Source organism: Mytilus trossulus, chromosome 2, assembly GCF_036588685.1.
Source record: "Mytilus trossulus isolate FHL-02 chromosome 2, PNRI_Mtr1.1.1.hap1, whole genome shotgun sequence".
NCBI lineage: Eukaryota > Metazoa > Mollusca > Bivalvia > Mytilida > Mytilidae > Mytilus > Mytilus trossulus.
Genome location: NC_086374.1, coordinates 27125481 through 27139363, shown reverse-complemented (window position 1 = coordinate 27139363; position 13883 = coordinate 27125481). Strand labels below are relative to the sequence as shown.

General features: G+C 32.8%; 1 protein-coding gene across 1 annotated transcript; it reads right to left on the bottom strand.

Annotated features, from left to right (window-relative positions):
* Nucleotides 1–294: 294 nt before the first annotated feature.
* Nucleotides 295–13597, bottom strand: LOC134706878 (uncharacterized). The gene is made up of 6 exons (XM_063566211.1): nucleotides 13406–13597; nucleotides 10266–10366; nucleotides 9493–9636; nucleotides 5413–5519; nucleotides 4751–4816; nucleotides 295–3260 (listed from the first exon to the last, which is right to left on the bottom strand). Exons 1-6 carry the CDS (start codon nucleotides 13424–13426, stop codon nucleotides 2908–2910), a joined length of 792 nt encoding a protein of 263 aa, XP_063422281.1. The 5' UTR covers nucleotides 13427–13597; the 3' UTR covers nucleotides 295–2907.
* Between the last annotated feature and the right edge of the window lie 286 nt (nucleotides 13598–13883).

Here is a 13883-nt window from a genome sequence, read left to right as displayed (position 1 = left end):
AGGACAAAGGTAACACTTAATACCCTGTCCACTGTGGTAGGTACATAAACAGTGTTTTTTATTCCACTATCCCATCATTTTTTAGGTGCCTTGGAGCCTTCCAACCCCTTATATAATATAATTTTAAATAGCCCTATATGTTTTGAACCATATATTTTAAAAACTTCTTACAGACTTATTAAACATGATAAAGATGTTCTTTTAAAGAAGTAAGGATTTCAAAATAATAAAAATGAAGCTGAAAAAAGAGTTATATCTTAAGTACAATTTAGGCCATATAAAAAACACATCCAATTCTGAAAGTATCTCCTTATCAGGCAAAACATTTTTCTTAGGTCTATTTTCAATGATGATAAATAAGGAATACATAACATAATTGTACAATTTTAAAACTAGAGGCTCTCAAGAGCCTGTGTCGCTCACCTGTTACTGTATTTACTGATGTCGGTCATCTTGGTTGGTAGGTGGGGTCATTAGACACTTTTTTTAAATAGATACCCTTGTAATGATTGTGGCCAAGTTTGTTTAAATTTGGCCCATAGTTTCAGAAAAGAAGATTTTTGTACAAGTTAAAAAAATGACGAAAAGTTGTTCAATATTGACTATAAAGGGCAATAACTCCTAAAGGGGTCCTCTAACAATTTTGATCATGTTGACTCATTTGTAGATCTTACTTTACTGAACAGTATTGCTGTTTACAGTTTATCTCTATCTTCTATAATAGTATTCATGATAATAACCAAAAACTGCAAAATTTCCTTAAAATTAACAATTTTAAGGCAGCAACCCAACAACGAGTTGTCGGATTCATCTGAAAATTTGTGAGGGGATAGATCTTATTCTGATGGACATTTAAATCTTGAAAGATTTGCCCTAAATTTCTTAGTTTCAAAGATATAATTCAAAAACTGCATTTTACCGCTATGTTCTAATTTTAGCCATGTCGGCCATTTTGTTTGGTAGGCGGGGTCATCGGACACATTTTTTAAACTATATACCACAATGATAATTGTGGCCAAGTTTGGTTAAATTTGGCCATGTAGTTTCAGAGAAGAAGATTTTTGTACAAGTTACAAAAAATGACGAAAAGTTGTTAAAAATTGACTATAAAGGGCAATAACTCCTTAAGGGGTTGACTGACAATTTTGGTCATGTTGACTTATTTGTAGGTCTTACTTTGCTGAACATTATTGCTGTTTACAGTTTATCTCTATCTATAATATTATTCAAGATAATAGCCAAAAACTGCAAAATTTCCTTAAAATAACCAATTCAGGGGCAGCAACCCAACAACAAGTTGTCCCATTCGTCTGAAAATTTCAGGGCAGATAAATCTTGACCTGATCAACAATTTTTCCCCATGTCAGATTTGCTCTAAATGTTTTGGTTTCAAAGATATAAGCCAAAATATACATTTTACCCCTGTGTTCTATTTTTAGCCATGGCGGCCATCTTGGTTGGATGGCCAGGTCACAGGACACATTTTTTAAACTAGATACCCCAAGGATGATTGTGGCCAAGTTTGGTTAAATTTGGCCCAGTAGTTTCAGAGGAGAAGATTTTTGTAAAAGTTTACGGACGACGGACGCCAAGTGATGAGAAAAGCTCACTTGACCTTTCAGGTCAGGTGAGCTAAAAATGAGTAAGAGGGAATAACTAAATTGCTATTATTTAAACTCAAGAGTGGACGGCTGAACAACAGCAAATATCTAGAGAAGATAAAATAAAAGATTTTATCTTAACACTGAATATTGATATGAAATGTTAACAATGTTTTAAATACCAGAACATCACTCGTGATAAAAGAAGCTGCCGCATTTGTAGAGAAGATAAAATAAAGATTTTATCTAAACCCTAAATATTGATATGATTTGTTAACAATGTTTTAAATACTAGGATATCTCTCTAATAAAAGTAGCTGCCACATCAAAATCATTCATCAAGTGTTTGCTTGCAACAATATTGAAATTTAACAGTAGTCCTGCAAAGCATAATTTTTTTTTATCTGAGCACACTGAAGCAAATTTTGAATGTAAAGCAAAGCAAGGTGTTTCAAAAAGACAAAACCTTAGTTTACTATTTAAAATTTTACTTTGGATGAATACAGATTCTATTTTCTAATTGAACTATATATGCCATAGAAGTAATATTAAATTTCTTTTTAAAATATTACTTCTATGATAGTACAAACTAGAAAGTTACTGCAAGTTTGAAATAAATTAAGATGATGAATTATTTGATAAATATTATGAAAAGGATTATACAGTACATAGAACACCAGTCATTTGTAAAATGATGACTAACTTTATAGATATACATTACAACTGTGTCAGTAAGTATACCTACTGATGTGTTGAACATTTTACATACTATGGATTCATTATTATTTGTTGGATACCAATTTATGTGGGTTTCCTGGGTAAAGGTTGACATAGAATTGAAATATTCGTGGAATTACAAATTTTTTATAGGCTCTATATAGAGATAAGCACAACCATGAAATCAAAAATCTAAGAAAATGCAAGTTTTCCTTAATCCACAAAAATTGATGAATCCACATTATACATTTGAAGAAATGTCTTATTCTGCATTGTAACCCAAAATACTATTAAAAATATCTTTTTGGATAAATTATGAATTTAATACCAGTAATAAGAACAATCTGATAATTTCTGGAACTTTCTGTTTGATGCAGAATGCATATAATACTGATCTATTCACAGACATAATTCAAGCAGATTTATAACAAATGGTCAAATCTAAATTGTGTATTGTATGGACTATATATGGGACTGACTTCAAAATCAAAACAATAAAAATATAAAAGCATTTGAGCAAAACATACTTTTGAAGCAGTGTTCACACCTTGTTACAGACAGAGAGACAGACAAAGATTATACATTAATGTTAATTTTGTTCCTTAAAAGGAATCTTCCTTGGTCTAGTTCCTTGTACATTATTTTTCATCTGATCTACCTCTGCTTGGTTTTCCCCACAAAGTTTCTTCTGGGCATTACCTAGTTGCTGACTGCAATAAAAAGGCTTTTCCTGAATGCTGATATGTGAATGTGATTCTGAAACTGGTTGTGTCTGAGTGTTGATTTGATGCTGACTTTCCTGGAAAGGTAGCTTCTTTGAAGTTATGTGTTGTTTAACAAAATCATCCAATAAGCGTCCTGCATTTTCCTTTTCTACTGGATCAGAACTTTCACTACATCTTCTAGACAATAACACTTGCTGCTTAGCAATCTTTCTATATGCTGGAATATATTAAATAAGAGTTTAAAATTTGTATCATTATCACTAAATAGGACATCATTTAGTTACTGTGGATTCATTTATTTGCTTTGTTGCCATTTTTTTGTGGATTGAGGAAAACTTGCATTTTCAAAGAAATTGGTCTTGGCAAAGTCTGCATAATTCCTATAGAAAAGTTGTAATTTGTTGAACGTTTTAATTTGTGGTTCCCCTGTTCCCCCTGAAATCCATGAAAATTGGTATCCAACAAATAATAATGAATCAATTATGAATCTGCAGTAGTCTACCAGTAATAAAGGACCACTGGTAACAATTCTTTTCTGTGCTGAAAATCTGGATTGTTTTCAAGTTGTTTTAGTCTCAGTGACATAATTCCACTGAATGAGTGGCTACTAATGAATACCTTAAAAAGTATGTATGCTGTAAACTAGGCCATTGGGGAATCGCAGAAAACTGAGTAGTGGAAAGACATGATTCAAAGTTATGTTGGTGTTTGTCTATAGGACTGTTAACAAACAACATAACACAATTCAACACATTAATAACTCTTGCAGGCTGCATTATTTGCAATACTTTAAAGAGAAATGAAATTTATAAAATGTATTTAAACCTAGTGGAAGTCAATTAAAAGAACATTGATATGAGTAAAATTTTGTGAAAGTTTCATCAATTTCTGACACACCTTTCAGAAACAGTTTCATTTACAAAAGTGGGACAGAAGGATGATAAAAGACATGAATGAATGAATAAACTTATAGACACACAAACTCCCAAATCACTATATATACTCCCCATGTCAGATAATGATGGGAAGTTTTTCAAAATCTAGTGACAATTTTTAATATGAGCCCTACTTGTATTACATAAACACAGAGTTAGTGTGCGTTTTCACCCTGAAACATTATTCTGACCCTGAGCCAACATGTCTTTGCTCTCACTTTTTTTTTATGCTGTGCTTGGAACAGAAGCAGCAAATACAAATGTTATAGTCTTTGATTGGGGATTTATCACAGAGTCCATGTGAGCATACTACCCCGTGGCTGATCCAGGGGGGGTGGGGGGGGGGGGTGGTTCCAACCCCCTTTTTTATTTCTAAAATTAAAAAAAAAAATGCATTTGCATGGAGACATGTGGTTGGAACCCCCCTTTAAAATGGCTGGATCCATCCCTGCTACAACTACACATCAGGGGCAGGAAAAAGGAGAAAGCAAGGGGGTAGAGTAATTTGGATCTATAATGATGAAGTTAATTGGTTATAAAATATCAAATGTCAATATCTTTAGGCACAACAAAATACAAGCACATTGTCTTATCGGGGCCTTTTATAGCCGACTTTGCAGTATGGGCTTTGCTCATTGTTGAAGGCGGTACGGTGACCTATAGTTGTTAATGTTTGTGTCATTTGGGTCTTTTGTGGATAGTTGTCTCATTGGCAATCATACCACATCTTCTTTTTTATACAATATGTTTATGAGAAATCAATACCTATTACCTTTATTTATCTGGTTTTCTATTTCTCCCTTTAGCTGACAGTTCCATTCATGGTCTGACTGTAAATCTGAAATTATTAGCATACTATTAAATTACATACAATTTACAACAGAATATACCATCAATAAGAATGATTGCAAATACTTTGGGAAGATAAAGTATTAGCCTATGATAAAAAAAGTCATTTTAATCATATTTGATATACCGGGGTACATTAAAAGAGATTTTCAGGCAACAAACTTTTCCTACAACAGACAGACAGGACCAAAATAAAATTCCTACATAATGTGGGATATAAACCATGAAATAATAACATTCTGAAAGCATATGAAATCTAGTGCCCTTCACTTGTCAATTACTGTAATAAATTAACATTCATGTATATAATGAACCAATTGCAAAAAAAAATACCTCAGGCCAAATCTGAGCTTGACATAGTGTCTTTTTTGTATGCTGCATTCTAACATTTCTAAAAATCTATGCTTTTGTGATTATTGTTATTAAAATAACATCTTTGACATCGGCAGACACTGATTTTCGACCATTTTGAACTGGACCAAATCATTATTTTACCTATAAAGTTCATATGATGTATAAAAAAACCTTCTTACATTAAATAACTTTTCATCATAAGTTTTATATAATATTTGAATGTACTTATACCTGTTACAAAACGTGCAAGCTTCTGGAAATCATAACTGGTATTGAGAGTGTTCACATCTTTCCTCCTATGTAAGGCTATTAATTCCTCATGCACAGAATTCAAATGGCTGAAAAACACGATATAAATTTAGCTGCCTCATTAAATCTGATTCAACAAGAGGCATACCTGTGTCTGTATCACTGATCAAGTGTGAAAATATCACTAGTTTGCTAAATTGGACTAGTAGATGCATACTATAATTACTCTTGTGTTAATGGTTACTTCTGCAGTTAACATGTTTAACCTAGCTCCTTCATGTATAGTTTGTAAGTGAACAGCCAAAACTGAAACCAACAGTAAAAAATCCGAATTTCAGGGCAATAACTTCAAAAAGGGTTGTGAAACTTTCATAAGAGTAGATAGACCTTGTCATTCTTATAATTTTTTTTAGTTTACACTTGTTAAATAGCACTTTTAGATAGTTTAAAATATATCAGCCCAAAAAATGCCCCTAATGAATATTTAAGGTGCAATATCTCCAAAACCGCTTGAAAGATTTGCTTTATCAATTTTCAGGGTAGATACATCTAGATACATGTAAATGCCAATAACTGCTGAAAATAATATATTTTTCTAATGTTTCAGGGGCAACAACTCCAAAATTACAAGCTAGATTTTATTCAACTTTCAGGGTGGATTCCTCTTGTCATCCTAAGTAATTTACACTTTAAAGTTATCTTAAGTGCTGCCTTTATAATGATTTTGATTTTTGGTTCATTTATATGTTGTCAATTGATGTCCATTTTCCCTTAATAAGTATGCATTGTTGTTAAGGAGCCAGCTGAAGCCACCCACCTTCTGCATTGAAGATCCATTTTTGGGCTGATTTTTGCTCTTGTGTCAGGCTTTTGTCTTTTTGACATTTACCATTTTCATTCTCAATTTGATCCTGTGGTAACAATAAGGGCAAAAAAAGCCAATAGAGTTAAAATGAATATTTCAGGGGCAATAACTCCAAATAGGTGGGCAGATTTCCACAAAATTTTCACGTTATATCAGTCAGGGGTGCTACTTAAACAAGTGATTTCATTATCACCTATTTCAGTGATTTTTTTTATATTCAGTTATCACCTATTTAAGTAATTTTGGTGTTTTCTTTGATCTTCAAATGCTAATTTCATTGATTTTCCATATTTTCACAAACTTTTCTATAATTTTCCTACATAAATCAATTATCGCTTTATCTTTGGATATCAATTTCACCAGTGCCTTGGACAGTAAGTAAGTGCGCTAAGGCTTCAAAAGTACCATTGGGAATTGTTCTGTTATCAAATATGCATTAACTACGTATACTCTAACTATCAGACAAAGGTCAACAATATTAGGTGACCTGATTGGTTTCCTTCAGAATTAGAATGATTTATTTTAAGGTTATGTCCTGATCTACAAATTCAGTTTTTGCATATTCAAATAAACTGTAAAAACTGGCAGGCTTATCAAGCAAATGACAATTTCTGCATGTACATAGTTGTTTTTTCAATGGAATTCAGGTCTTTTTACCAATAAAAAAATCAAGCTTGTGGGAAAAATATCCAAAAAATGTTATAAACACTTATTGAAGTGATGAAATTTTAAATTTTCAAATAACTTGTTTCAGTGATTTTGAAAAGTCTGTGCAAAAAATATTTCAAAGCCAAAATCACTCAAAGAAGTGATTTTGAAATCACTTGTTTAAGTACCACTCCTGACTAAACTAGTTCAAAGTCCAATTTTAACTTATCATTAGTCAGATAATGGTAAATATGTTGCTATCAGTCAAAGAAAATGAGCGAAAAACAATACAAGCATGTGTCCCTCACCTTGGTATATGTGAATTAAACAAAGGAAGCAGACAGTTCATGACAAAATTGAGTTTAGGTGCTTGTGATGTGTTTGTACATCTTACTGTACTGAACATTCTTGCTGCTTACAATTATCTCTATCTATAATGAACTTGTCCGTGTAGTTTCAGTGGAAAATGTTGGTAAAAATTTACAAATTTTATGAAAATTGTTAAAAATTGATTATATAGGACAATAACTTCTAAGGGGGTCAATTGACCATTTTGGTCATTTTGACTTATTTTGGAGTCTTAAATTGCTGTACATTATTGCTGTTTACACTTTATCTCTATCTATAATAATATTCAAGATAATTTGGTAAAATTTGGCCAAGTAGTTTCAGAGGAGAAGATTTTTGTAAAAGTTAACTAAGATTTACAAAAAATGGTTAAAAATTGACTATAAAGGGCAATAACTCCTAAAGGGGTCAACTGACTTATTTGTAAATCGCACTTTGCTGAACATTATTGCTGTTTACAGTTTATCTCCATCTATAATAATATTCAAGATAATAACCAAAAACAGTAAAATTTCCTTAAAATTACCAATTTAGGGGCAGCAACCCAACAATGGGTTGTCTGATTCATCTGAAAATTTCATGGCAGATAGATCTTGACCTGATAAACAATTTTATTCACATCATATTTGCTCTAAATGCTTTGGTTTTTGAGTTATAAGCCAAAAACTGCATTTTACCCCTATGTTTTATTTTTAGCCATGGCGGCCATCTTGGTTGGTTTGCCAGGTCAAAAAACATAAATTTTAAACAAGATACATCAATGATGATTGTGGCCAAGTTTTGTTTAATTTGGCACAGTAGTTTCAGAGGAGAAGATTTTTGTAAAAATTAACCCCGGACGACAGACGACGGACGCCAAGTGATGAGAAAAGCTCCGGTGAGCTAAACTAGAGGCTCTCAAGAGCCTGTGTCGCTCACCTTGGTCTATGTGCATATTAAACAATGGACACAGATAAATTCATAACAAAATTGTGTTTTGATGATGGTGATGTGTTTGTAGATCTTACTTCACTGAAAATTCTTGTTGCTACAATTATCTCTATATATAATGAACTTGGCCCAGTAATAACAGTGGAAATATTTTCGAAAAATCTTCAAAAATTTATAAAAAATGTTGAAAATTGACTATAAAGGGCAGTAACTTCTAAAGGGGTCAACTGACCATATCGGTCGTGTTGACTTATTTGTAACTCTTACTTTGCTACACGTTATTGCTGTTTACTGTTAATCTCTATCTATAATATTATTCAAGATAATAACCAAAACAGCAAAATTTCCTTAAAATTACGAATTCAGGGCAGCAACCCAACAACAGGGTGTCCAATTCATCTGAAAATGACTGGGCAGATAGAACTTCACCTGATAATCAATTTAACTCATGTCAGATTTGCTCTAAATGCTTTGGTTTTTGAGTTATAAGCCAAAAACTGCATTTTACCCCAATGTTCTATTTTTAGCCATGGCGGCCATCTTGGTTGGTTGACCAAGTCACCGGACACAAATTATTAACTAACTACCCCAATGATGATTGAGGCCAAGTTTGGTTTAATTTGGCCCAGTAGTTTCAGAGGAGAAGATTTTTGTAAAAGATAACTAAGATTTACGAAAAATGGTTAAAAATTTACTATAAAGGCCAATACCTCCTTAAGGGGTCAACTGACAATTTTGGTCCTGTTGACTTACTTGTAGATCTTACTTTGCTGAACATTATTGCTGTTTACAGTTTATCTCTATCTATAATATTATTCAAGATAATAACCAAAAACAGCAAAATTTCATTAAAATTACCAATTTAGTGGCAGCAACCCAACAACCGGTTATTCCATTCATCTGAAATTGTCAGTGTAGATAGATCTTGACATGATAAACAATTTAACCCCATGTCAGATTTGCTTTAAATGCTTTGGTTTTTAAGTTATAAGCCAAAAACTGCATTTTACCCCTATGTTCTATTTTTAGCCATGGCGGCCATCTGGGTTGGTTGACCGGGTCACCGGACACAATTTTAAAACTAGATACCCCAATGATGATTGAGGCCAAGTTTGGTTTAATTTGGCCCAGTAGTTTCAGAGGAGAAGATTTTTGTAAAAGTTAACGACGACGACGGACACCGGACGCAAAGTGATGAGAAAAGCTCACTTGGCCCTTTGGGCCAGGTGAGCTAAAAAAAGAGGATTGCACACAGATATACATATACTTACATATGCTCCTGACTTCCTGCTGTGTTGACAGCTTTTAATTTCATTGCCAATCTATCTAATTTATGACGGAGACACATTTGTTCATCAATACTTAGTAGAATCAGCTTATTTTCAGATGTTTTTTCACTAGAAGCTTCACTTTTTCTGAAAAAGAAATTAAATGGATAAAAAACTATTTTTTATAAAATCATTACATATTATACTGGTACATGTACTACATGTATAGCAGATGAAAATCATGTTGCTGCTTATGTGAGGATGCCAATGCAAAATGCTTTATAAATGTTGACGACAAAAATAAAGACCTGCAGGTGAACAAAGGGAGTGGATTTCATTTTTTAAAGGTATGCTGATTTAAAAACTGTTAAATCAGAAACGATTCAAAGTATGGCATTAATATGAAAAATGTGACAGAGTTCACATGAGAGTATCGTAATCACTAAATTATGATATAGTCGAACCATATGAGTAACGGTATATGGTCATGACCATACATGTATGGTCCAAATACTCATATGGTCCTGAACTTTATACATGAACATATAAGTAATTACATATAGATAAATTTCTGTTAGTCAATTATCAGACAGTATTTAATAAGACGAAGACTCCATGTTTACTGCAGTTATCTCCATTAAAAAAAGAAGATCTACTGCTTTTAATCTATATTTTAGAACACATAAAATATATACTGTATTTCTGACATTTAAAATACCAATTCCAAAGAAGACTTTTTTACACAGACTAAATTTCAATAACAATATTTTTCTCACTGTAGTTCACTTGGTTTGATCAATCTATTGAATTCAGCTTGTATTTCCAGCAGCTGTCTTCTCTTTGTATCAAATTCCAGCTTCAGAGAACTGGTTAGTTCCTGCAAAATTTAATTTAATATGTATGGTATACATGTACACTGTATAGTATTAGCAGGTCAACAATGACATCAAAACAAGGCAAGAGTTTAAACTAACGGCTCTAAAGAGTCTGTGCTGCTCACTAGAAAATGTAGGTCTATGTGTATACAATGGACTTTCTCCAACATTGTTGACTAGAATATAAACCATGAAAAAAATCTCTTTTGACATATCTAAGCTGAACTTGTATTGCTGACTATCTTTCTGTTTACCGTTTTCTTCATCTCTATGCCCAAAACACATATTAAAGGTTAAAAATAGAATATCTTTCATAGGTAACAACTACTAAAAATGATATAAGAATACATGTACAACTGACATTAATATGTTGAATATTATTTGTGCTTTACACATTCTTTTCTTATTAATGACAACATAGTTTTTTCTAATTGTCGTTGTAATGGGATCCAAATTATATCCTTTACTGTTTGAACAATTAATCTAGAGATTCCATTCCTATTTACATCAAAATTAATCTTCATGAGAACCTCTTTTGAAAAATTAAATTGGCCATGTTTTGTTTCGAATGCATACCTGCCAACTTTCACGATTTAGGCGTGTACTACACGATTTTTACCCTTTGTCACGATTGCACGATCGTGATCCTGAATAACCCTATAAAACACGATTTGGTGAAAATCTACACGAAAAATATTGTTGTTCCCGATTTTGAACTGTGTCCAATGGAGGAAAATCGTGTTCAGCCAATCAAATTGCGTGTTTCTCATGATCAAATTAATCAGCCAATGAAAAATGTTTTCTCTCAAGATTATTTTAACATGCTAGATATTGAACTTGTGTTGTATTCCTCTGTTTGTTGGTCAGAATTGTAAAAACGTGAACATGGCAAATGATTTTTCAACTGCAAGGAGGTTCTTACACAGAATAAGAATAAAAGCATGGCTGATTGACAAACTTCAATGATGCAGTACTACCATGAAGATAATAAATAGTAGTTTATTCACTAATTTATTGACATTACATGTACACTTGCTGTAACATAATTTTATTTATGTATTCAATCATTTAAAGTATAATGTACTATTCATTATTTTTCACATGGACCCCCCCCCCCCCCACATTAACATGAGGAATCCCTTAAATGAGGGACTACCCTTGACTTATTAACTTAAAAATGGGAAATTCTGACATTATATTTGGAACAGCTTTTCTAAATCAAGAGTCCTATTATTTTGAATAATAAAGAAGATATAAGGCCAAGAACATATCAAAATTCTTGGACATGTGTTGACCATATAATTACAGATAGATCATAAGATGTATAGTTCTTTGGAAAAGTTTCTTCAAATAATATGAAGGTGTGCTCATTTGTACTTAGAAAGTGGGTTTTAATGTCCTAACATTCTAACATTGAGGGGGGGGGTCCCTAGGTGTTGTTCCTAACCTGATAAAGGTCCTTCTTTGTGTATAATTTTAAATTGGAAAAGTCAACAACTATTTAGTATCCTTACACATGAAAATAATTCCTGGTCTTACAGCTACATGTTCATATGCTGATACAATAACTAGAATCATGCAAATAAACTTAAGAAAAAGGCATGTAAGCTCATCTTACAAATATGACACTTTTCTAGACTACAAAACAGCACACACAAAATAGTCGTCGCAAAGAATTGTAAACTTTGAAATTGTTGTCGCGCGCTAAAACCCCCATGGGCATTTTCAAAAGTTGGCAGGTATGCGAATGCTTGTGCTAAATTGTCATTAAAAAATGCCTAGGACCTCTGTAATCAAAGATGCCACCACACAGCACATTTAAAATCAAAATTATATGAAGTTTGCAAATTCCTTTATCGTTCAAGTTTGCTTGAAAGGACTTTTGCATTATATTCTTGTAAAAAAAAGCACACATATAAATCTTTTAACTGGCCTTTTACTGTTTTATCCCCATTCGTTCAAAACTTTGTTAATTCCATTCCAATGTTCAAGGGTAATAAGGGATTCATCTGTCCATCAATTGAATTTATCCCACTGAATTCAGGTTCATATGGGATTAGTGCATGACATCATACTGTGATTTTGCTTGCGCTTGTCATTTTGGAAACAGTTTTCAAAATGACATTGGCATAATTTTATATGTGCTTCAAATCAATTTTGTCATGGTTTTTCAACAAAATTTATAAATTTATGCATATATAGAATATTTGATAAAGTATTTTTGTCATGGAAAGTGAAAAACTATTTTAGCATGATACTTTAACATGTAAATTACTTAACAAAATATAAATTTATGTATATAGAATAATTAATAAAGTATCGGAACATCTGTATATGGTCTCATTTGCAAGAGCTCAGTCCCAGAGGAACAAATCTTTGTATGACATTTAACCTACAAGAGGGGATGGTGACACATAAGTACCCGTCCCTCCTGTTACACATGCATATATTTTTGCTTTCATCAAAGATCAGTTTTGCTAGAGAACTGTTAGTCTCAGGCGCGGATACAGAGGGGGGTTCTGGGGGTTGGAACCCCCCCCTTTTTTTTGGATGATCAATGCATTTGAATGGGAATATGTAATACGGCTCTTCACGGTTAGTTCGGCCATATTGGATAGGGGGCAGATTTTTTGGAAGAAGGTGGAAATAGTATGAAAGTGTGGGAAATACTATGTGTGTTTCCAAGCAACAGCTCTGTTTTAATGATGTTTTCCCTTATTCTTCACACCATTTTTACCTCTATAATGAAAATCTGCCCCCTATCCAATATGGCCGAACTAACCGTGAAGAGCCCTATTGGAACCCCCTTTGTTCTGGGTTAGGACACCCCCCCCCCCTTTAAAAATCTTTACGACAAAAGCTTATATATTATCGTTAAGTAAGTTATTTTACTGCAAGGGACCTCAGAGCAAGGGACAGTCTATTCTAAATTAGTTACAGACTGTCTGAGTGTCTCTGATTAAAAGGAAGCAAGCATGGTAAAAAAAATCAAAAACCAACACTTGCAACAGGCATTGTATGACTATAATATTATGACCTACTCTGCAGTAGGAATCATCCATATCTTTTGGGGTCGCTTGGCTGAAACTGGCACTATTTGGAACCTAAAACGGTTAAAATGCAAGATAGCTAACGATCACATCTTTCAAAGGACTTCAAACAAACTTTTATTTACATTATTTCCCGCTTTTCGTATACTAGTTTTAAAAAGACATTCCGTATGGAACTGCTTTCTTTTCGGAAAACATGTTCGAGGATACTGAAGCTTAGTTGTCGTCAAATTCATGTTCACGTGATCGATTTGACTAAAATTATCATATTCGACCAGAGACATAATATCTAGATTTACTAAATTATGTCTCTTGTTCGACTCAAGTTCAGTGTAGATCTATCTTATTTAAATGTAAAATTAAAAAAGTCTCAAAATTAATAAACAATTTACAAGAAGTAGAAGTAGAAGCTGGGACTATCATATTAGTAAAAAAATGCCCAGGTAACAATACGATGCATAAGCATTCA

Excerpts from the sequence above, each read along its gene's own strand:
- LOC134706878 (XM_063566211.1), bottom strand. The coding sequence starts at position 13,426 with ATGGATGATTCCTACTGCAGA. Across the intron at positions 9,637-10,265 it reads ATCAAACCAAGTGAACTACA|AAAAAGTGAAGCTTCTAGTG; the intron begins GTGAGAAAAATA and ends TTTCTTTTTCAG. Across the intron at positions 5,520-9,492 it reads GCAGGAAGTCAGGAGCATAT|CCATTTGAATTCTGTGCATG; the intron begins GTAAGTATATGT and ends CGTGTTTTTCAG.